The 24,467-nt window shown below is 44.9% G+C and overlaps 1 protein-coding gene across 2 annotated transcripts in view; it reads left to right on the top strand.

Moving 5' to 3' along the window:
* Window positions 1–24,467, top strand: part of GLRA1 (glycine receptor alpha 1) — an 83,581-nt gene that overhangs the window by 48,256 nt on the left and 10,858 nt on the right. For both annotated transcript variants that reach the window (XM_060092069.1, XM_060092068.1), the window contains exons 4-7: window positions 12,560–12,783; window positions 15,754–15,836; window positions 17,057–17,194; window positions 19,922–20,136. In XM_060092069.1, coding sequence (XP_059948052.1) covers window positions 12,560–12,783; window positions 15,754–15,836; window positions 17,057–17,194; window positions 19,922–20,136 — 660 coding nt within the window. The remainder of the gene's footprint in view (window positions 1–12,559; window positions 12,784–15,753; window positions 15,837–17,056; window positions 17,195–19,921; window positions 20,137–24,467) is intronic.

The following is a 24,467-nucleotide window of genomic DNA, read 5'->3' as shown; positions in this document are numbered from 1 at the left end:
AGTGGTTAAGAATCTGAGCTTCCACTGCCAAGGGCATGGGTTAGATCCCTGGTCAGGGAACTAGGTGCAGCCAAAAAAAAAAAAAAAGACATTTCAGTTTAGGTAACAAGTCACAGTGTTGACTGACACTATGCTTATGGACAGCAAAACTCTGGAACTTTTTTTAAAAGTATATGAGCAACAGATGAAAACAAGTTTTGTAGTAAGTCCAGTAAAAAAGAGTAGAGAGAGAGAAACAGGAATGCCCCTGCTTTGCACTCTCCCCCTGTCCCATCTGAGTTAACCACTGCAGAAAACACTTTAGTGTATGTCTTACTGGTCTTCTTTCCTTGAATGTATCGATACATCCCTTCGTTATTACACATCTTTGTCTAAATAGGATTGTGCAATACAATTTGCTTTTTTCACTTCACCATGTCTTGGAATCTTTCCACATCACTACATATAGGTCTACCACATTCTTAACGTTCTACACACCCTCAAATTTGGAAACGTAACAATGGTTTATTATTATTACATTCAGTATGTGACAAAATGATTTTAATCAGTATTTCCAGATTTACAGCCCGCCTGTAAAATTCCACACTCTGGACATAACATCACTTCATGGTATTTAACCACTTGTCTCCTGATGGGCCTGTAGGTTTATGCAGCTTTCACTATTACAAACAAGTGCCACAATGAATAGTCTTGCACATGACTCTTTGCGTGCTTCCTTAGGATATATTACAGAAGTGGAATTACTTTATCAAAGGACCTGCACTATTTTGACAAATATTATTGCCCAACTTGCTCCCAAAGAAGCTTCAATAATTGTTCCCACAACAGCGTTTTCATCCTTGCCAACTCAAGATATTATCAAGCTTTTTAATTTTACCAAATGGGATTTTTTAAATGGTATTTCACTGTCATTTTTAATTTTCACTCCAGATTCCTAGTGAATTTGAGTATCTTTGCTTTTTTTCTTTCTTTTTTTGCACAATGGGCATTTTGAATAATATTATAAGTTTCTTCTTTTACATATACCTCCATAATCCATTTGGAGTTTAGTTTGCTGTAAGGTATTTGGTGATGGTTTGACTCTATTTTTCTCTGATTAGATAGTAATTTTCCAGCATTATTCTTAAATAACCATTATTTCTCCACTGATTAGAAATGTTACCTTTCTCATAAACTAAATCTATATATATATATATATATATATATATATATATATATATATACACACACACACACACACACACACACATATATACACATATCTTTTTCTAGTCTCAGTTTATTGTCCATTGCTCTATTATCTGTTTCCACTCTATTTTAATTACTATGGCTTAACACTGTATTTCTATATCTGGTAGAGAAAGTCCTCTGTTGTTCTTCTTTAATAAGGTTTTCTTGTCATTTCCAGTCCATTTTCTCTTCCATACGAACTGTAGAATCAGCTTGTTGATGCCTATAAAAATTGCCTCAGATTTTGATTGAGGTTGCATTGAATTTATAGATTCACTTGTAGAGAATTGACATCTTAACAATATTATACAAATGTGGTATGTCTCTCCATTTATATAGGTATTCCTTTATGCCTTTCAGTAAAGCTTTAGAATCATTTCATTGTGTGTGTATATAGATACACACAAGTCACACATTTCTCATTAGGTTTATTACTGAATATTGTGTGAGGTTGGTTAATATTGTGGATGAGATCCTTGTTTGTTGTTGCTTTTTCCATTACACGTTCAGTCTGCCTACACAGCTAATGCTAGGCCATTTACACTCTGGGATTTGGGAAGTCCAAGAAAAAGTCTATTAAGTGCCATCCAGTTAGACATATCTCGACACTCCACAAAGCCTTGGTAAACTGCAGACAGAGAGGAAGCCAAGGAGAGAGCCCTCACACATGCTATAGAGTCTGTTAAGAGGCAGAAAATGGGGTTATAGGCAGTCTTGGTATCGTCTGCTGGATGACTCTCTCCAATACACCACCATGGGAGGCATCACAGTCATGAATTTATGGCATCCCAGGGTTGGTTCTCCATCAGATCAGATTCAGGAAGGCTGACTAATGACAATCAAAGCCACAAAAGACTGAAGTGGGTAAATAAGACCGTCAAGTTATTTTACTTTATGATGGGGCTTTCCATTCCAATAACAGCATGCTTGTGTCCTCCATGAAAGCACTCCCTTGCCATTCGCCCAATACCAGGGTAACAAATCAAAATTTGCTTTTGACATACCAAATTGGAGGAAAAGAAGGAAGACAGTCTTGAGGAAAATCTCATCCAGGCCAGAGAGAGGTCTAAGAAACCATCCCACCTCACCACACAGAAACCCTCTTTTCAGACACAAAAATAGTTGGTGTTCCCCCAAGCAGTGTGACCCTATCCTTCAGATGATGCTAGACTACCAATTGCCAAATTCCTGCTCATCAAACTGCCCTTTCTTATACTATCGAATGAATGTCTCCAATATGTTTATAAAATAGTTCTCTAAACAAGACACAATAGGGACTTCCCTGGTGGGGCAGTGGTTAAGACTCCACGCTCCCAATGCAGGAGGCCTGGGTTCGATCCCTAGTCAGGGAACTAGATCCCACATGCATGCCACAACTAAGAGCTCTCACATGCCTCAACTAAGGAGGCTGCGTGCTACAACTAAGGAGCCAGCCACCCACAACAAAGAAACTCATGAGCCACAACTAAGGTGCCCTCAAGCCGCAACTAAGGAGCCTGCCTGCCGCAACTAAGACCCAGGGCAACCTAAATAAATAAATAAATAAATATTTTTTTTAAAAGTTGCAAAAACCCTTAAAAAAAAGACATAATACAACAAATTAAGGTTCCACTTAATAAATTACAAGCACAGGCCTGTTCTAAATCATTGAGATTACACATGGGTCATTGTGATTGATGCTGAGCCTTGCCAAATTTCTCTGCTGCATGTTCATCTGTTAGTTTAACTCGCAGAGATCAAACTTCTTTTCCATATTTCCAAGTTTGCTAGTGGCATGTCTCACTTTTATGCCCTGTACTGCCAATACTGTCCTCTTCCCTCTTTTCAGGTTAATATCCACGCTTCAATTTGCATCCTTTGGCAACCAGTTACAAATCCACCTCAGTTTAGCATCACAATCCAAAGTTCTCCATCTGATACTATGAGGATATGTATGAGCCAACCTGTCACATGGGCTCAGTGAGATCCCAGTATACTATGTCTACTATGTTTCTTTCACCTACCCATCTAGGAACCTGGTTTTCAAAAAAAGGAAACAGAGGGAATTCCCTGGTGGTCCAGTGGTTAGGACTCCGCACTTCCACTGTAGGGGACACGGGTTCAATCTCCAGTTGGGGAACTAAGATCCCGCATGCCTCACAGCATGGCCAAAAAGAAAAAAGGAAATAGGCAGCATGCAATTGTCAAAAGAATGTGAAATTGGGAGCCAGACAGTCGTGGATTCATATTCCTGCTCTAGTACCTACTAGCTATGGGACTCTGGGCAAGACACTTAACCTCTGTTTAACCTCTCTGAATTTCAGTTTCCTCCCCTGTAAAATGAGTATAATAATATTCACTGTGCTAGGCTGATGAAAAGTTTAGAGATACAATGCATATAAAATTCTAGCAAATGTTAGACATCCAATAAAAGTGGCTTCAATTAGCATTTTTATGTAATTATTAAACTCATGCTGGGCTTTAGTGATCCCCTGAAGATAAACAAAGAGGCTCCGCTCCACTGGTCCAAACCATCAGCAGTTCTTCACAACAAATGTAGCCCTGATTATGTGTGATCCAAATGAGAATGCAACAGGCAGGGTGGCAACTTAGGAGAGGTTGAAGGCATGGAGCAGGCAACTGGAACCAAGGACGCAATGGTCAGGATCCGGGGAGTCTGCCAGCTCTGTACTTGAGTGTAGAGCAGACAATGGGTCAAATCCAAGGGGCAGGGATTTCCCTGGTGGTCCAGTGGTTAAGACTCTGTGCTTCCAATGCAAGGGGCGCAGGTTCAATCCCTAGTCAGGGAACTAAGATCTCACATGCTGTGCGACGTGGCCAAAAAAAAAAAAAAAAAAATCAAGGGGCAAATCAGGAATGATGTAGGAGCACTAGTAGACTGCTGGACCTGGGGCAGAAGGCTTTTGTCCTTTGCCCGTTTTTTTTTTTTTTAATTTTTATTGGAGTATAGTTGCTTTACAATGTTGTATTAGTTTACACTGTACAGCAAAGTGAATCAGCTATACGTATATATATATCTCCTCTTTTTTGGATTTCCTTCCCATTTAGGTCACCACAGAGCACTGAGTAGAGTTCCCTGTGTTATATAGTAGGTTCTCATTAGTTACCTATTTTATACATAGTATCAAAAGTGTATATATGTCCAGCCCAGTCTCCCAATTCTTCCCACCCCCCTCCTTTGCCTTTTTTTAATACTTCCTGCTAATTGTGGGTATCTACAAACCCACAGGAACATAACAGCAGCCAGAGGCAGTAGCTGATGGCATTGAGGCATCACAAAAGTGTCACTCAGTACAAATCTGGGAGATTCTGGATGGTGTAGTCCGGTAGCTAAATGCTTGGGCTCTGGCATTAACATCTTGGGTTCAAATCCCAGCTTTGCCACTTACTAGCTGTGTGACGTCAGGTACAGTACTTTAACTTCTGCGTGCCTTAATTTGCCTAACTGTAAAATGAGAATAATAGAATCTACATCACAGGATTATTGTAAATATAAAATAACACACATAAAGAACTTAGCATCATCCCTTGCATGTGGTAACATCTCAATGTATTATGTGCATTGTTATTATCAATTCTGCATCTGCCAGTAACTAGTGCTGGGAACTTGAGCTTTTAGGGCTTCCACGTCTATCCAATGGAGATAAGAATCTGCCCTTTCAGGCCAAACTTCATAGAACAAAACTAATGTGAGGGTGCTTTGTAAAGTAAAAAGCAGTTAATAAGTATGAGATGTTATTAATAAAAGGAACTGACACAAAAAACAAAAACAAAAAAGAAAGAAAGAAAGAAGCGAAAACAGTGTACTATTTAAAAGCACACGACTTTGGAGTCAGCCAGTCATGGATTCGCGCCTCAGCTCTGTCACTAACTTTAGAAAAAGCATTAAGTCTCCCCAGCCTCAGTTTATCCATAAAATGGTATCCCCGTGAGAATCTGGGGAGAGGGATCATTAAAGCACTTAGCACTGTGTCTGGCACTCAGTCAAGATTCAGTAAACTCTCCATGTGCCGGTGAGCCAGGTCCATACTCTCACAGGGCAGTGAGGAGACTGGGGCTGACTCTTCTCACATTGGAAGGCAACATCTTTGACTCTGATTCCACAGTGCTTCTCAGAGGTCTGGGAAAGTGCTGGAGAAGCAGCAGCAGCTCATAAACCAAGCCTGGGACCCTCCACTCTGAATGCCCCCTGGTCCCTGGCTCTCAGCAGACTGCTCCAGCTCTCACACATCTTAATCCCAAATCCTGTCAGAGCTGAGTCTAAGTTAGAGTTTCTCCAAGGAGAGCAGAGCTTGCCTGATGGCAGATTCAGCTCGGTTCTCCTCCTCCTGCCCTTAAAGGTGTACAAGGGATTAGGAAAAGTAATGGGAAAGGGGTCAAGATTTCTGTATGCAAGTCCCACCTTAGTCACTGAATTGCTGTGTGGCCTGAGAAAAGTCTCTTTCCCTCTCTGGGCTGTGTGTAAAAGGAAGGAGTTGAGACAGAAGTCTACCTGTAATATTTGTGATGAAAACGATGAAGGATAAGATGATGATGACAAAGAACAATGATTCTCTCCTCTGCCCCACTCTCCATCCCTACTATCTTAGTTTAGCTCTTCCTTATCTTTCATTGAACTGCCACAGTGGCCTCAAAATAAGTCTCCCTGGTCCTGTTTTCTCTCACTTCATCACTTCATGGTCACGCCTCCCACGCTGATCTTCCTGAAGTCAAACTGGGATACTGCTCCACTGCTTAAGACTTCAGTGGTGCCCAACTGGCTACAGAATAAGATCCAAACACCTTGGTTTGGCAGTTAAGGATACCCACAGTTTCAAATCAATCCATTCTACAGCCTCATTACAGCAGAGTGGTTAAGAGCATGCGCTTTATATAATTGGACAAACCAGATTTGAATTCCAAGCCCATTATTTACTGGGTGAATTTGGACTAATTACTTAATCTCCCTGAGCCTTCTTCATCTATAAAATTAAGGTGAAACCACCTATAATCATAGGACTGTTTTAAACATAAAATGAGGGCTTCCCTGGTGGCACAGTGGTTGAGAGTCTGCCTGCCGATGCAGGGGACATGGGTTCATGCCCCAGTCCGGGAAGATCCCACATGCCGCGGAGCGGCTGGGCCTGTGAGCCATGGCCGCTGAGCCTGTGCGTCCGGAGCCTGTGCTCCGCAACGGGAGAGGCCACAACAGTGAGAGGCCCGCGTACCGCAAAAAAAAAAAAAAAAAAAAAACCATAAAATAAGCAGAAGTTTGTGGCATGCTTAGCACAATGCCTGGTACTTACTAGGTCCTCAATAAGAGGGACTTTTATTACTTATGCAGCTGATGGTTGAGCTAAACTGAACTGTTTGAATGCCCCTGCCTATACACTTTTGCTGGTGCTATTCCTTCCACATGAAATTCCTTTGACAACCTGCCCCCCCACCCCCCCACCCCCGACCAACTCTACAAATCCTAACCCTAAATACACCAAGGCCGAAGCCCTGGTCCTCATGTCCTGTCCTGCTCTTACACCTGTATTCCTCACCTCTGTCCTTCCTCCTCACACATCACTGGCCTCCTTTCCAGCCCAAATCAGATATTATTCATATCTCAGAACAACACCAGATCTAGAGATGCTAACTTCAGGAGAATGAAACAACCTGATAGGGGCCATTTCAAATGCCACTTTCTCCCCAAAATCACTTCCAGATTCACCCAACCTGCCTGGAAGTAATGTCAACGACTTGAAAGCAATATCTAATAGCAGCTTGTTAGAACCTCTTCTGACCCATATCACTTTCAGTTTTGTATGTTAGATTTATGTCCATACCTTGCCTTGCTTGCTAGATAATCTGAGCTCTGTGAGGGTAGAAGCCAAGACCTGAGCCTCTGCTCTCACCGTTCTCCCACTGGGCCTCATAAGTGTTTATAGAGTTGAATCAAGTTTAGAGAAGAAACATCCCTTTCACGGCTGGAAGGCTGAGACTTAGGAAGGTATAAGAATCTGATTCTTCACCCTCCTCTTGGGTGATGGCTCTTGGTTCTGACTGCTGTGGGCATACATCTTGCCTTCCACGTCCTCTTCCCACCAACACACCCACCAGGCTCTTAGCTCTTTCCTACTAAAGCACCTCATGCTTCCTATTTCACCACAGTACCGAGTTTGGAGGAGTTTGCTGGGAGAGGTTAGAGTCTGAAATTAGACATAACGGGGGCGTTAATACTCTACCTTGGTCTCACAAGCATGGAAGCTGCCCAGTTTCCAGAAATCAAGCCATCAGGGAATCTCAGAGGCAAGACCAGAGAGTGGGTGCTAGAGCCTGCTGAGCCAGAGCTCCGCCAGTCCCTCCCCCTCGGACTTAGAAGATGGGCCACCTTGAGGGTCAAGGCCTGGAAGCCAACTACCAGAGGTGGGACCTGAGGTTCTCAGCTGGAGAACTCCAGTGCTGTTCTTCCAGCCTCTGGACCTGAACGTGGACCCCCAGCAGGTCCAACACTGACCAGAGTGACTGTAGAGCCAAGTAAGCAAAACGGCATTTAGCTTTCAGCCTATTACAACAGTTGCATTGGTCCCTTCCAGACGGCATTTCCTGGTGCTGTTTACCAACCGGGGAGGAGAAAATAGATGCAGCAGCTCGGCTGGGGAGCGGGTGCTGAGGGGAGAAGGGGGCATTGGGAGAAGGGGACAAGTCGCCTGAGGACACCAGACAGTCTCTACAGCTCTTACCCTCACTTCTCAGGAATCGCTTCAAAGCGAGACGCTATGGTTTTCATTTTGTTTTTCTCCTTTTAGGTGACATATGTTTCTATTTTTTTTTATAATCAACAAGCATTACTTCTGTGATAAGAAAAATAAAGTATTTTTAAATATCAGTAATAAAATGCAACTGTAATAATGTCGTTCCCTACTTAAAATTCTTCGAAGACTCCACATTAGTCCCAGGATGGAGTCCGCATTCCCCAAGACAGCCTGCTCGGCGCTGCATGCTTCCTCCCCCTTCTGCCCTCACTCATCTACTTGCTGTTCTGTCCAAAGCACCGTGCTCTTGCTTTGTCTCTAGGCCTTCACAGGTGCAGTTCCAACTGCCCAAAATGCTTTTCCTTTTTGGCTCTGCCATATTTGGTCTCACCTTAAATATCACGTCTTCCTGGCACCTTCCCTGACCCTCACCTCCAAGTCTAGATGGGGAGCCTGACTTCTGTATCTCCCCAGTGCCTATACCTAATCCCCAGCAGAGCCCAATCTCCGCGTGGTGTAAGTGCTACATCATAGGCTCTGTGACAGCATAAACATGTCTTTCTTGTTCTCAGCGTGTTCTCCAGTGCCAAGAACAGTGCCTGGCACTTAGATGCTCCATTAAATGTCACTGGAAAGGGCTTCCCTGGTGGCGCAGCGGTTGCGAGTCCGCCTGCCGATGCAGGGGACACGGGTTCGTGCCCCGGTCCGGGAGGATCCCACATGCCGCGGAGCGGCTGGGCCCGTGAGCCATGGCCGCTGAGCCTGAGCGTCCGGAGCCTGTGCTCTGCGACGGAGAGGCCACAGCAGTGAGAGGCCCGCGTACCACAAAAAAAAAAAAAAAAAAAGTCGCTGGAAAACAAAAATCTAATAACGATCACCTATTAGATTTGGAAGGGTTCTTAGAGACCATCTAGCCTAACTCCTCCTTCTAACAGTGGGGCCTGGAGAAGTAAATCCAGATTTTAATCCCAGGTCTCTTCTGAATTGCTATGTGACCTTGGACAATGCCTCCTCTCTCTAACCCACAGTATCTCCAGCTATAAAATGGGGAAAGCTCGGGCTTCCCTGGTGGCGCAGTGGTTGGGAGTCCGCCTGCCGATGCAGGGGACACGGGTTCGTGTCCCTGTCCGGGAAGATCCCACATGCCGCGGAGCCGCTGGGCCCGTGAGCCATGGCCGCTGAGCCTGTGCGTCCGGAGCCTGTGCTCCGCAACGGGAGAGGCCACAACAGTGAGAGGCCCGCGTACTGCAAAAAAAAAAAAACAAAACACACATGGTTCTCAGAGGCATTCTTCTCAAATCCAACGGTTGTTAACTGTTATCAACAGAGGCCCTCGTACTGCAAACAGAGAGGCCCTCGTACTGCAAAAAAAAAAAAATGGGGAAAGCTCTTCCTGTGCCAACTTTTTCCGCTCTGCCTCCCCCTCCCCCTCCTGGGTGGTGGGTAGCTCCAGGTACACCGACTGGGTGAGTAGGTAGGATGGTGCAAGAGAAAGAGGTCAGGTTTATCCTCTCAAACTGTTGCCCTTCAGGTTGAGGAGATAAGACACACACAGTGAGGTACTGCTAAATTAAACGTTTCTGGCCATTCCGTTTTGCTAGGAGATCAGAAAAGGAAGAAGTCAGGGAAGCCTGGGGGCATCAAGCCTCCTACAGGAGATAAGGATTAAACTGATCAGGCAGCGGGGGGTGAGAGAAGAGGCTCCCCAGCACAGAACCGGCCATCCATAGCCAGGGGACATAATCAACAAGTGCTCACTAGAAGGTTGGGCTGATGTGGATTCAGATTCCAGCTCTGCTGCTTACTAGCTCAACCTTTCCAAACCTCAGTTTCCTGAACCTCACTAGGAGAATTTGAATGTCTAGCTTGCAGGGGTTTTGTAAGGATTAAATGTATGTGACAGTATCTAGAACAGTGCCTGGTGCCTAACAGGCCATTTTAAGAAATGCCACTTTCTTTTCTTCCTTCCAGCCACATAAACTGGCTTGACATGTTGCTGGCAAGAACATCAGAAGTGCAGCTGGGGTTTGGGGACTGAAGGCTTTTTCTGTCCAATCATTAATGCATAGTCTGTTTACTCTGACATGACTCCCAGCGCCTCATCTCTCCCTCCCTCCCTCTCTCTCTCTCTCTCCCTCTCTCTCTCTCTCTCTCTCTCTCTCTCTCTCTCTCTCACACACACACACACACACACACACAAACACATGCACTTCATGTAAAATCCACAGGACAAACAGAGGCTTCTAATCCCTGATGAGATGGGGCCAGGTTGGGAGCTATTACAATCAACAGGAAAAACAAAGAATCAACCTCCAGTCTGGCCTGAAGTTTTCCCTCCACCGCAGGACTTACAAGATAGGAAATTTTTTTTTAACATCTTTATTGGAAAATAATTGCTTTACAATGGTGTGCTAGTTTCTGCTGTATAACAAAGTGAATCAGCTATACGTATAAGTATATCCCCATACCTTCTCCCTCTTGCGTCTCCCTCCCACCCTCCCTATCCCACCACTGTAGGTGGTCAGAAAGCACCAAGCTGATCTCCCTGTGCTATGTGGCGGCTTCCCACTAGCTATCTATTTTACATTTAGTAGTGTATATATGTCCATGCCACTCCCTCACTTCGTCCCAGCTTACCCTTCCCCCTCCCCATGTCCTCAAGTCCATTCTCTACGTCTGTGTCTTTATTCCTGATTATGAGACCAAATGTCATTTTCTATGGGGCTGGAGGGAGAGGCTTCAACTAAATTATAGAACAGTCCCATAAGATGTCTTGGAACATTTCAAGAAGCTACTGATATTCCTGTAGGCAAACAGAATGTGGGAGGAAGTAGCAGGGGGGGAGTGTGGGGGACAGAAGGGCTGTTTGCTTCAGTCCATTCCTGCTGATGACAGATCGAGGGTGATCAGGATGTAAGGGTAGCACCCCAAAAGAAAATATAGCATGACCTCCTTTATCCTGCACCTTCAGAGAAAAAGCAGCAGCAGGTGCTTCTGAGCAGAGATTATTCCCTGAAGGAGAACATTTAAAGTTGGATTTCAACTGAGATTATTAATCTTCTAGGGAACTATAAACCCTCTTGGGAATCCAACAGAGAGAGCTATACCCTTCTTCATAGGAAAACACAAATACACCCCAAATTCTACTTGCAGTGGAATATTCACAGGCCCCAAGTTTACAACGTCTCTCTAACAAAATTTAAAACTTTTCTTAATGGAAATATTTCTTAACTTCATTACCCAGCTTCCCACTGTGGAGACCTACCACAAATTGCTTCTCAGGTTGTTAATGGGAACTAAATGGATTCTTTAAGACCGTCTAAGACCCAATGAACAAATCCTCAGCTAGGAGTCAAGGCACCTGGGCTTCAAAATCAACTCTGCTCTACCTTTTCAGAGAGACACGGCCAGTCTCAACTCTCTCTAGATTTCAGTTTCCTCATCTGGAAAAAAAAAAAAAAAAAGGTGGGGAAGGGGGTAGTTTTGACTAGGACAGCAATTTCTAACCCACATTCTGTAGAAGATGAGCCTCATGCACAAAATAAAAGAGTTCTATGGCATAGGGAGGGTGGGAGGGAGGGAGACGCAAGAGGGAAGAGATATGGGAACATATGTATATGTATAACTGATTCACTTTGCTATAAAGCAGAAACTAACACACCATTGTAAAGCAATTATACTCCAATAAAGATGTAAAAAAAAAAAAAGAGTTCTATGGCCAAAATAAATCAAGGAAATGTTGCATAGTCTATTCCCCTCTTGGAGATGCACACAACTCCTCAGCATATTAAGGTCTCTGAGAAGTCCTGCCATAAAGAAATCTGATACATTTGGTTTAATCAAACATTTCCCTACTTGGTTTGATCGTGACTTTTCTGTCCCATCAGAGAGCATTTAACTTAGCGCTGGTTTCCAGTAAGATGTGGCATCTATTAGTCCCCCCCCAAACAAACAAATCAACACGTTATAGAAGGTAACAGAAGGCCGACATTAAAACAGAGTGGTGTGAACCCTAAGACCAGCAGAACACTATAAAATCCTTCCACCCAACTTTCCTTCACTGCTTGGGAATTGGGCAAAATAGTATGAATGCTCAGGCATCAGCTTTTAGTCTTTTCTTTTGTTCCTTCAATCTATCTAGAATAGTGACTCTCAAACCTTAGTGGGCATAAGAATTACTGCACTGATGGGGTTGATAATAAAAGGGGGACTTCAGCTTTATCTGTGATGTATTATTTCTCTTATCTAATGAAAACTGAAGCAACCACAACAAAATGTTAACAGGATGAAAAACAGGTGTTTATGACATCAGTATGAACTTCATTTTTAAAATTTGTCAGAAGAAAGAATAACATTTAATTAATCTCAGTTCAGAGTTGAATATACTTAACAGGGCATCTAGAGAATTTTCAGGGATAATTATGACTGCCCTGATTTTTGCCTGATGCACAAACTTTACGTCTCATCCCCATGTAAGATGCAACCACACTCTGACAGCATCCTCCAGAAGGGGCTTTGGGAAGCGCTGACCGAAAGCACCTGGGCCCTCCAAGATGTGACATCCCAGGGCCTAACTCTGAGTCCACCTCCTTATCTCCTGGCTATAGGACTATAGGGTCAACATCTTCCTACGGCAGCAGTGGAACGACCCCCGGCTGGCCTACAACGAATACCCGGATGACTCTCTGGACCTGGACCCATCCATGTTGGACTCCATCTGGAAACCTGACTTGTTCTTTGCCAATGAGAAGGGGGCCCACTTCCACGAGATCACCACGGACAACAAACTGCTGAGGATCTCCCGGAATGGGAATGTCCTCTACAGCATCAGGTGAGTTCTGTACAGGCTCATCCCCTCCATCCTCAGAACATACCTTGTGGAAGCAGACACTAAGAGGAGGGCCAAACAGAGGTGAACAGGCCCTGGCAACCGAACACCTTTACAGAATAGGCAGAGCCAGCTCTGCAGCTTACACTCAGCAAGTAAGAATAAAATACCACGGGAACTCCTAGAAGCGAGTAGTTCATTATAACCAGGGGGACCAAGGAAGCATCCTAGAGACGGAAGGTTAAAGTTAGGCCCCCAAGCTTACCCAGAATTTCAATAAAACAAGATGGGAAAAGAATATTCAAAGACAATGCTGACCCCAGGAACATTCGGTTACTCAAGATGAATAAATTCCAGAGAGCTGCTGTACAACAATACTCTATAGTTAACAATACTCTACTGTACATTTAAACACTTATTAAGAGGGTGGATCTCATGTTAAATGTTTTTATCATAATTTTAAAAAATAGCCGAGCAAAGGCACAAAGTCTGAAAAATCACAGCAACTTCAACATAAATGGCCTGCCAGGTGGACGGTGCTGCTCACAGGTATAAGCCAGGGCTGCTCCTTCCCTTCTATAAAGCCTTTCTATCCTCTACTCCTTGCACTGAGTCTGCTGGGACTCCCTTCCCCAGTTGGGGGATATCCTGCATACACTGGTTATGGGCAAACTTTCAGAGCTTCCTGCCACACTCTGCGCCCCTCCCAACCCACCTAATTCTCAGTCTCCTCCCCCAAGGCATGGAGAGAAGGACCAATGTCCATGTTATATCCTTACTACGTACCATTCACTGGGAATTTACCTACTAGGCTCAGACTTTATAGGTATTATTTATAATCCTCTTAACAACCCTATGAAGTAGGCTTTATTATGCCCATTTTGCAGATTAGACAAGTGAGGATCTGAAAGTTTAAGCAACTTGCCAGAGTTCCCACAGCTACATAGCAGCAGAACCTAGATTCTAATCTGTTAGTGTGCACCTAATGCCCACTCAGAGCCTAGAAGAACAGTGCAGAACATTCAATAGGCACTCAAATATTTGATGAATGAATGAATATGTTTTTATTTCAAAGAGCTTAAAGGGACACTGGTCCTACTGCTACTGTGTAGCACAGGGAACTCTGCTCAATGTTATGTGGCAGCCTGGATGGAAGGGGAGTTTGGGGGAGAATGGATACATGTATATGTATGGCTGAGTCGCTTTGCTGTGCACCTGAAACTATCACAACATTGTTCATCGGCTATACGCCAATATAAAATAAAAAGTTAAAAAAAAGGGGGGGGGACACTGGTCCTAAATGACTCTCCTGACCCTCCAGTCCCTCAGGGGGATATATCTTTTTATTTCCATTAGGAGATGAGCTTTAAGTGTCCAAGCCCATTGGAGAGGCCGCACAGATCCTAATCCCCAAATGTGACTGGATTCAGAGTCTCCCTTGAGAGCAGGCTGGGTGGGAGAGGGGACTCAGGGACATCAGGAGGTAAAGGAGGCACCATGGAAGGGCAGACTGGGAGGAATCCGAGGCCAACATGGCCTTGCTCACACATTGCCCTCCCCACCCAGTGCGCATCCAGACTGGAAGGGTGACGGGCTCAGGATGGCCACCGAGGCCCTGGCTGGCTTGGATTCTGCTGCAGCCAGGCTCAGTTTCATATCTCCAGGAAGCTAAGCCCCAGTGCAGCATGACAAAAAGACAAATCAGCAGAAAGTGATGTTCCAAGGTCATTCAACTTCAGGAAATTCACCCAGTGTGATGGCTGCCCCACTTTGGAGCTTTTATCTTCAGAAATTCAACTGCATGCACTTTCCCTTCCCTTCCCCCTCCTTCTCCCGCTCCCTCTTTCCCCTCTTCTTCCCCTCCCTCTCCCTGCCCTTTCCCTCCCTGCTTCTGCCTTGTGCTTAAAGGGCCCGCATCCACAGCCGTGGGTGAGAGCCGGAGGGGGAAGTTCGCGCCAGGCCGTGGGCCTCACCACGTGGGGCCGAGGTGCCAGCAGCTAAGCCCCACAAGACCACCAGTTAGGGGTCTTTGGGTATTGAGGTTGGCTTTTCAGGACAGCAGTGCTAGAAAGCCCACCAGCAAACACACAAGCTCAAAATCCAAAGGCCAGGAGACCTGGTTTTGAACCCTGGCTGAGCCATCAGTTGGCTGTGTGACCTGACATGCCTCCCCACCTAGCCTTCTCTGCATCCCTGTTTTCTCACCTGTCCAGTGCAGGAGTTGGCCTGATGATCTAAGTCTCTTTGGCCTCCATGAGCCTTTCTTCTCTGTTCCCTGCAGCAGGGGCTCAGATGCTGGCAAAGCCTTTCAAGCTGAAGCCTTGCATCGCAGCTGAGCTGCAGACCTCGGATTCTGTTAAGGGGACTCCCTCTGGTTCTGAGGCTGCAGTCTCTGCCAGGGCTGAACAACCCAAAATAAACAGCTAGCCCAGACGCCTGGAGCAACCACCACTCCCCAACTGACCCCAGCAGGAGCCCGCAGATGTGAGTCAGCTGTGTTGGACACCCAGCATGCAGGGAGCCTCTTGGAAATCACTTTTGATGAGCCCAGTGTGTGAAGGGAGAAGCCAAGAACCACCTGCGCACCTGCTACATAGAGGTGCACCTGGGGATGCCTGACGCCTGGTGGTGCTCAATTTAAAATTCAGGCTCTGCCCTACCTGAGGGCTCTACAGAAGAGAAGGGAGGGAGGTAGCCCATGGCCTACAAGCCTTCAGGCAACTTGCTAAAAGGCAAGTTTCTAGAAGCCAGACAGACGCCAAAGAAGCCCAGAAGTTCCACTGACTTGTGTGACTTTAGGCAACCTACTTTATCTCTCTGATGTGAAAATATACATATATTATTTCAATAAACACTGGCTCCCTAGCCTCCTTGGCCTTTCCTAGATAACTGATTTTCCAGTAGTAACTGGAACGGAGGCACAGCTTCTCTGGTTTGTGGATCTAGCATCATACAACTCCTTTCTCTTCCCAGAATCACCCTGACACTGGCCTGCCCCATGGACTTGAAGAATTTCCCCATGGACGTCCAGACGTGCATTATGCAACTGGAAAGCTGTGAGTCCCTTGCATGAGGCCTCTAAAAGAACCAGACTCTCCTATCCCCATGTGACCAGCAGAAATTCCCACACAGATGCTCCTACCCTCTGGACCCCAGGAGATTACTGTAATAGCCCAAAATACCAGATGAGGAGCTTTGCTCTTAGAAAATGCATTAGAAATATAACTTCCCTAACATTGTCTGACTGAAGTTCAGCTTTGGAGCCAGCAGCATTCTCCAAAGAGGCACTGTTCCATGTCCCCTGTGAACATGCTCGCCAGGAATGGAGGAGCAATAGCTTGAATAAGTCATGGTCCTTGAACTCACAGGGATGCTCACTCCAGTAGGGGAGAGAGAGGTCTTCCGCACAAGTAACTCTAAGGCAGGCAGCAAGTGGTAAGTGTGTGGTTAGACGTACAAAATGCTGTGGCCTCAAGGCAGAAAGTGCACTTCCTTCTGACTGGGAAGGAGACAGGGTGTGGAGAAGGCATTATGGAGGAGATCACAGGTGAACCAAGATTTTAACAGATGGGAGAGCTCACTTCTTTGATGGCAAACACAGAAACCAATCTGACTCATGTAAAGAATGGAATTAAGTGGAAGAACATAGGGGGTCCACATGGACTTGAAGGAAAAGCTAAAGTACAAGAACCAGGACAGAGCATTTAAGCAACAGGAACTAGGAGACCATCCCCTTGGAGCACCACCTCTGAGGAGAGTCTGCACCAGCCAACTCTGAACCCTTTGTCACTTTACTCAACAAAGTCCTGGGGCAGAGAGTCTGGCCTAGTTGAATCACCATCTCACACCTTGGTCCCCAAATGATAGCCCCGCCAGGACACCATACCATACAGTTATTCCCCAGAGGGAAATCTGCTGGGGGCACGAGAAGGGGCTTGCAAGGATGGCGCACAGGCAAAAAGAGCAGAGGTCAGCTGAATCTGACCATGGGACTGAGGGGTGCGGGCAGGAGGACAAGCCAAGGTGGGAGGCTGGGGGGGTGGGGTAAGAGAGGTGGAAGGGCTGTGGGGTAGATGTCAACAAGAAAACCAGCTTTAACCTCTCGTGTGGGGAGAATAAAACAGCAGCAGCAACAGTCTCATGAGTTCCACTGAGTGTCTGATGCCTCTCTGCTTCTAACATGCTTCATGTTAGACGCCCTTCCTGCAGCACCCCTGACATGCTTCAAATAAGAGCTTCCGGGTGGTGACTGCTCCTCCTTCTCATCCCATCCCAGTTGGATACACCATGAATGACCTCATCTTTGAGTGGCAGGAGAAGGGGGCTGTGCAGGTGGCAGATGGACTGACTCTGCCCCAGTTTATCCTGAAGGAGGAGAAGGACTTGAGGTACTGCACCAAGCATTACAACACAGGTACGTGCGAGGGCCCACCTCAACCTAGCCAGGGCCAGAGGTCATTGCAAACATTCATTCAGTCGCTGATCCAATGGATCTTCCGAGATACCTGTGGTGGACCTATCTCCGCATTTATTACCTAGTAGTTAAGAGAACATACCTTGCAACCAAAAAGTGGCTCCCATGCTTTCTTCCTGTGAGTCCTGGGACAAGTCACTTGAGCTTGGGCCACATCTCATGACAAGGGGAGCTGGGGGATAGTTTCTTTTCCAGGTAGCAGCATGTCCAGCTCAGGACGGACCCTGTCCCTAAGGCAGAAGGGAGAGCTGACAGTGGGAGGACATCTAGCAGTGTCTATCACAGAGGGACTGGCATTTCTATTGTTTTTCTTAAGATTTTTTTTTTCATGTGGACCATTTTAAAGTCTTTACTGAATTTGTTACAATATTGCTTCTGTTTTATGCTCTGGTTTTGTTTTTCATGTTTTTTTTTTTTTTTTTTTTTTTGGCGGCGAGGCATGTGGGATTTTAGCTCCCCCAGCAGGAATCGAACCTGCACTCCCTGCATTGGAAGGTGAAGTCTTAATCACTGGACCGCTGGGGAAGTCCCAGGACTGGCATTTCTGAGAGGGCAAAAGCACAGAGAATGATCACATTAGACCTCAGGGGGGAGCTGGGAGCTGGCACTGAGGATTAGTAAACAATGAAGTTGAAAAGGGTCCCCTGGACTGTGAGCAATGAGGAGGGAACCCCACTTTTTTTTTTTTTTTTTTCTTTTTGCGGTATGCGGGCCTCTCACTGTTGTGGCCTCTCCCGTTGCGGAGCACAGGCTCCGGACGCGCAGGCCCAGCGGCCATGGCTCACGGGCCCAGCCGCTCCGCGGCATATGGGATCCTCCCAGACCGGGGCACGAACCCGTATCCCCTGCATCGGCAGGCGGACTCTCAACCACTGCGCCACCAGGGAGGCCCGGGAACCCCACTTTTGAGCTCAGCTCTCTATCTCCCCTGCCTAGCCCAGCATTTGTTGGAAGGTTGAACACAGGGATGAAGGGGGCTGGATCAAGACTGGCTTTGCCTGCCCTGTTTCAGGCTGGGAAGGAGCTCGTGCAACATTGTGGACAAAAGGAAGTCAGTTAGTATGCCACGCTGGGGAGCTGGGCCGGGGGCTGCTGTCTGAACACAGCCGAGTGGCGTGGAGGCACATGACAGGCTGGGACAGGGGCCCAGGAGAAGAGGAAGTGAAGGCGAGGGGTTCAGAGAAACCACTGTGGGTTCTGATGCAAGTAGAAGGCCCAGAGAAAAAGCAGGCAGCCTCGGTGCTGGTCTGTTTAGGACAGCTGTCTCTTTCCAGTGACCCCGGAGATATCTTAGAACCTTCAAAAATACTCTCTTCATCCCTGGGCAAGCTGAGACTCAGAGACAGTATCCAAGGGGAACTGGTTCCAGGACCTGCCAAATTACCGAAATCCAGGGATGCTCAAGACCATAGTTGACCCTCCTCACTGAAGGATGCAGGGCCCACAGACACAGAGGGCCAACTGTACTCTCATTAGCAGTGAGTCCCCATGAATCAAATAATCACAACAGACTCTCACATACCACACACAGCCCTTTACTGTTTACACAGCGTTTTCTCATTCATCATCTCAGCTGCCCTTCACTATTCACATTTAAGTGAGAGCTGAGTTCTGGGCTAGCTCTGTGGATTCAAGGAGAGAAGACTGGCAAGGCCCTGTCCACATGGAAGGTGCTGTCCAGGGAGCTGTAGAAAATCCCCTGGTAACTGTGCGTCAGTGGACTGGAGCTAAGACGCCACCATGGGATGGCCCAGCCCAGTTCCAGGGATTCACAGATTGGGAAGAGACGAGCTGTCCGCAGTCCGGCGCAGAGGACAGAGAGAGAGAGAGAGAGAGAGTGAGATTAACTTGCCTACTAACTCAGTGTACTATGCCTTCAAGGCTCTGATGATCATGTGAAGAGAGCTGAAGGGACACAGGAAAAAAAGAGCACTCTGCCTAGGGGAGACTTCACAGTTAAACTGCCATAAAGGAGAGGGAGGATTTCTCTGGCTGGTTGTGGGGCGGAAGAAGGGCATTCGGGGCAGAGGGATTATCAGGCTCAAAAACTCAAAAGTGTGAAAATACAGAGGATGCTCAAGACAAGGGATGGAGTGTAGGGGGTCATGAGTAGAGTAAAGAAACAAGGGAAATGGGGTGGAAACAGGCTAGAGCTCGACCGTGAGGGGCAGACTAAAGAGTTTGAACTTTTCCCTGTAGGTAATGGGGATTTTCTTGTATGGGGACATGGAAGGAAAGAAAGGTTCTACAAGAGGAAGTAACACAAATGAGTCACTTTTTGGGAACAAAACTGGCAGAAGGATAGAGAATGATCCACTTGGGCCCACTCTTAGCAACAATATAGTGTTGATGGGGATGATGGCAAATGACATTCTGAGCATTAATAGTTTGTGAGGACTGTGCTAAGTTCTTTAGAGGCATCATATCATTTTACCATCACAGTAACCATGAGTAGCCATATGAGGTTGGTAGTATTATTATTATTACTATTATCATCATTATACCCAATTTACCAAAGATGAGGAAACTGAGATAGAAAGATTCAAACACTCACCTAAGAACACAGCTAGTGTGAGGCTGAACCAGGACTCCAGTCGAGGTTGCTCTGACCTCAAAGCCTTGTTCCTGTCCAAGGCTACCTGGCCTTCCCACTATAATTTCTTGCAGGCAAATTCACCTGCATCGAGGCCCGGTTCCACCTGGAGCGACAGATGGGCTACTACCTGATCCAGATGTACATTCCCAGCCTGCTCATTGTCATCCTCTCATGGATTTCCTTTTGGATCAACATGGATGCTGCCCCAGCCCGTGTGGGCCTGGGCATCACCACCGTGCTCACCATGACCACCCAGAGCTCAGGCTCCCGAGCATCCCTGCCCAAGGTAAGTCCTACTGCCCAAGAGCACAGAACACCAGGACAGATAAGGAGGACACACATCTCCCTTCCCTGCCTGAGACAAGGCGAGCACAAGGAATTAGTCACTATTTCTTTTTTTTTTTAACATCTTTATTGGAGTATAATTGCTTTACAATGGTGTGTTAGTTTCTACTTTATAACAAAGTGAATCAGCTATACATATACATACATCCCCATATCGCCTCCTTTTTAAAAAATTTTTTTAAATATCTTTATTGGAGTATAATTGCTTTACAACGTTGTGCTAGTTTCTGCTGTACAACAAAGTGAATCAGCTATATTTATACAGATATACCCATATCCCCTCCATCTTGCGTCCCCCTCCCACCCTCCCTATCCCACCCCTCTAGGTGGTCACAAAGCACAGAGCTGATCTCCCTGTGCTATGTGGCTGCTTCCCACTAGCTGTTTTACATTTGGTAGTGTATATATGTCCATGCCACTCTCTCACTTCGTCCCAGCTTACCCTTCCCCCTCCCCATGTCCTCAAGTCCATTCTCTATGTCTGTGTCTTTATTCCTGCCCCTAGGTTCTTCAGAACCTTTTTTTTTTAGATTGCATATATATGTGTTAGCATACGGTATTTGTTTTTCTCTTTCTGACTTACTTCACTCTGTATGACAGTCTCTAGGTCCATCCACCTGACTACGAATAACTCAATTTCATTTCTTTTTATGGCTGAGTAATATTCCACTGTATATATGGGCCACATCTTCTATATCCATTCATCTGTCGATGGACACTTAGGTTGCGTCCATGTCCTGGCTATTGCAAATAGAGCTGCAATGAACATTGTGGTACATGACTTTGAATTATGGTTTCCTAAGGGTATATGTCCAGTAGTGGGATTGCTGGATCATATGGTAGTTCTATTTGTAGTTTTTTGAGGAACCTCCATACTGTTGTCCATAGTGGCTGTAATCAATTGACACTCCCACCAACAGTGCAAGAGGGTTCCCTTTTCTCCACACCCTCTCCAGCATTTATTGTTTCTAGATTTTTTGATGATGGCCATTCTGACTGGTGTGAGGTGATACCTCATTGTAGTTTTGATTTGCATTTCTCTAATGATTAGTGATGTTGAGCATCCTTTCATGTGTTTGTTGGCAATCTGTATGTCTTCTTTGGAGAAATGTCTATTTAGGTCTTCTGCCCATTTTTGGATTGGGTTGTTTGCTTTTTGATATTGAGCTACCTGAGCTACTTGTATATTTTGGAGATTAATCCTTTGTCAGTTGCTTCGTTTGTAAATATCTTCTCCCATTCTGAGTGTCGTTGTCTTTTTGTCTTGTTTATAGTTTCCTTTGCTGTGCAAAAGCTTTTAAGTTTCATTCGGTCCCATTTGTTTATTTTTGTTTTTATTTCCATTTCTCTAGGAGGTGGGTCAAAAAGGGTCTTGCTTGTGATTTATGTCATGGAGTGTTCTGCCTATGTTTTCCTCTAAGAGTTTTATAGTGTCTGGCCTTACATTTAGGTCTTTAATCCATTTTGAGTTTACTTTTGTGTATGATGTTAGGGAGTGTTCTAATTTCATTCTTTTACATGTAGCTGGTCCAGTTTTCCCAGCACCACTTATTGAAGAGGCTGTCTTCTCTCCACTGTATATTCTTGCCTCCTTTATCAAAGATAAGGTGACCATATGTGCATGGATTTATCTCTGGGCTTTCTACTCTGTTCCACTGATCTATATTTCTGTTTTTGTGCCAGTACCATACTGTCTTGATTACTGTAGTTTTGTAGTATAGTCTGAAGTCCGGGAGCCTGATTCCTCCAGCTCCGTTTTTCTTTCTCAAAATTGCTTTGGCTGTTCAGGGTCTTTTGTGTTTCCATACAAATTGTGAAATGTTTTGTTCTAGCTCTGTGAAAAATGCCATTGGTAGTTTGATAGGGATTGCATTGAATCTGTAGATTGCTTTGGGTAGTATAGTCATTTTCACAGTGCTGATTCTCCCAATCCAAGAAAATGGTATATCTCTCCATTTGTTTGTATCATCTTTAATTTCTTTGATCAGTGTCTTATAGTTTTTTGCATATAGGTCTTTTGTCTCCTTAGGTAGGTTTATTCCTAGGTATTTTATTCTTTTTGTTGCTATGGGAAATGCGAGTGTTTCCTTAATTTTTCTTTCAGATTTTTCATCATTAGTGTATAGGAATTCAAGAGATTTCTGTCATATGAACGCTTGATGCCTCATTCTGCTTTACTCCCCTTTAATGCTAGGTGCTGTGTTCCACTACATTCACTACAGTTGCTGGAGCCACATTCCCCATTACTCACTCATCACCAGACACAACATTCTGCTCTACTGTTAATGCCAGATGCCATACTCTGCTCCCTTCAGCCTCATGTTAAGTGCAACATTCTGCACCATTTCCAATGCAATACTGCACTTAACATTGTTTTGATACAGAAAAAGTTGAAAGAATATACACTGAACACCCTAAAAGCCTTCACATCGATGCCAATTGTTATCATTTTGCCACATTCACTTTATCTCTATTTATAGGTAGGTAGGTAGGTAGGTAGGTAAGTAGATAGATAGATGCAACTTTTGCTGCCTCATTTGAAGTTAACAGACATGACAATTCACCTCTAAATAAGGAATAAGGATCACAATGATATTATCACATCTAAAAAATTAACATTGAATAAGTATTAATGAATTAGGAGAAATTCCATAATTTCATCTAATATAGAACCTTTAAATTTTCCCAATTGTCCAAAAACTGTCATCAATGGACATGGATCCAATAAACATTCATACTGCATACATTTGCTCTTTTAATCTAGAACAGTCTCCCCACTGTTTTTTGTTTTTCATGACATGACTCTTCCATTAACTTTTTTTTTTTTTGGCTGCATTGGGTGTTTGTTGCTGCACATGGGCTTTCCCTAGTTGCAGTGAGCAGGGTCTACTCTTCCTTGCGGTGCACCGGCTTCTCATTGTGGTGGCTTCTCTTTGTTGTGGAGCATGGGCTCTAGGCATGTGGGCTTCAGTAGTTGTGGCACACAGGCTCAGTACTTGTGGCTCGTGGGCTCTAGAACGCAGGCTCAGTAGTTGTGGTGCACGGGTTTAGCTGCCCCACGGCATGTGGGATCTTCCCGGACCAGGGCTCAAGCCTGTGTCCCCTGCATTAGCAGGCAGATTCTTAACCACTGCGCCACCAGGAAAGTCCCTCTACCATTAACTTTTAATGTGAGACGTGACATTCTACTCCACTTGCCATCTACACTAGACACCACTCTCTCCTCTATTTATCCTCACAAGAAAACTCAATCTGCCCTTTGCACTATTAATGCTAGACTTTACATTCTGCTACATTTACTGTAAAAGCCTGAAACCAAATTCTGTTTACTGTGACCAACTGACAACACTTTCTGCTCTGTTCATTTGCAACAGCGGGGGTAATATTCTGCTTCCTGTTCCTTATGTTAGGCTCAACATGCTGCTCCACTCTCTATTAATAGTTGATGCCACATTCCTCCTCACTAGACTCAACATTCTACTCCACACATTGTTAACACTAGACTTGATACTGGGCTTCGTTTGCTATTACACTCAACCTGACATTCTTCTCCCTTCGCTTTTTTCAAAGCATAAAATTCAGGGGCATTTAATATATTCACAAAGTTGTACAGCCTCAGCGCTATCTAATTCCAGAACATTTTCATCACCCCACAAAGAAATCCCCATATTCATCAACAGTCACTCCTCGTTCCCTGCTCCCACCAGCCCCTGGCAACCACGAATCCACTTTCTACCTCTATGAATTTGCCTATCCTAGACATTTCAGCTAAGGGGAATCACACAATATGTGTACTTTTATGACTGGCTTCTTTCATTTAGCATATTTTCAAGGTTCATTTATGTTGTAGAATGTATCACTACTTCATTTCTTTTTATGGCTGAATAATATTCTATTGTATGGATATTTCACATTTTGTTTATCTATTCATCAGTTGATGGACATTTGGGTTATGCCACTTTTTGCCTATTTTAAAATAATGCTGCTATGAACATCTGTGTACAAGTTTTTGTGTGGACATATGTTTTCAACCCTTGTAAGTATGTACCTAAGAGTTGAATTGTTGGGTCATATGTAATTATATGCTAAACTTTTTGAGGAACTGCCAAACTATTTTCCAGAGTGGCTACACCATTTTATAATCCTGCCAAAGTTCCAATTTCTCCACATTCTCGTTAACGCTTGTTATTCTATCTCTTTAATTATAAATATCTTAATAGAAGTGAAGTGGTATCTCACCGTAGTTTTGATTTGCATTTTCTGAATAACAAT

This window comes from Mesoplodon densirostris, chromosome 3, assembly GCF_025265405.1.
Source record: "Mesoplodon densirostris isolate mMesDen1 chromosome 3, mMesDen1 primary haplotype, whole genome shotgun sequence".
Taxonomy (NCBI): domain Eukaryota; kingdom Metazoa; phylum Chordata; class Mammalia; order Artiodactyla; family Ziphiidae; genus Mesoplodon; species Mesoplodon densirostris.
The sequence above is the reverse complement of the archived record's forward strand: the minus strand, read 5'-3'. Positions and strand labels throughout refer to the sequence as shown.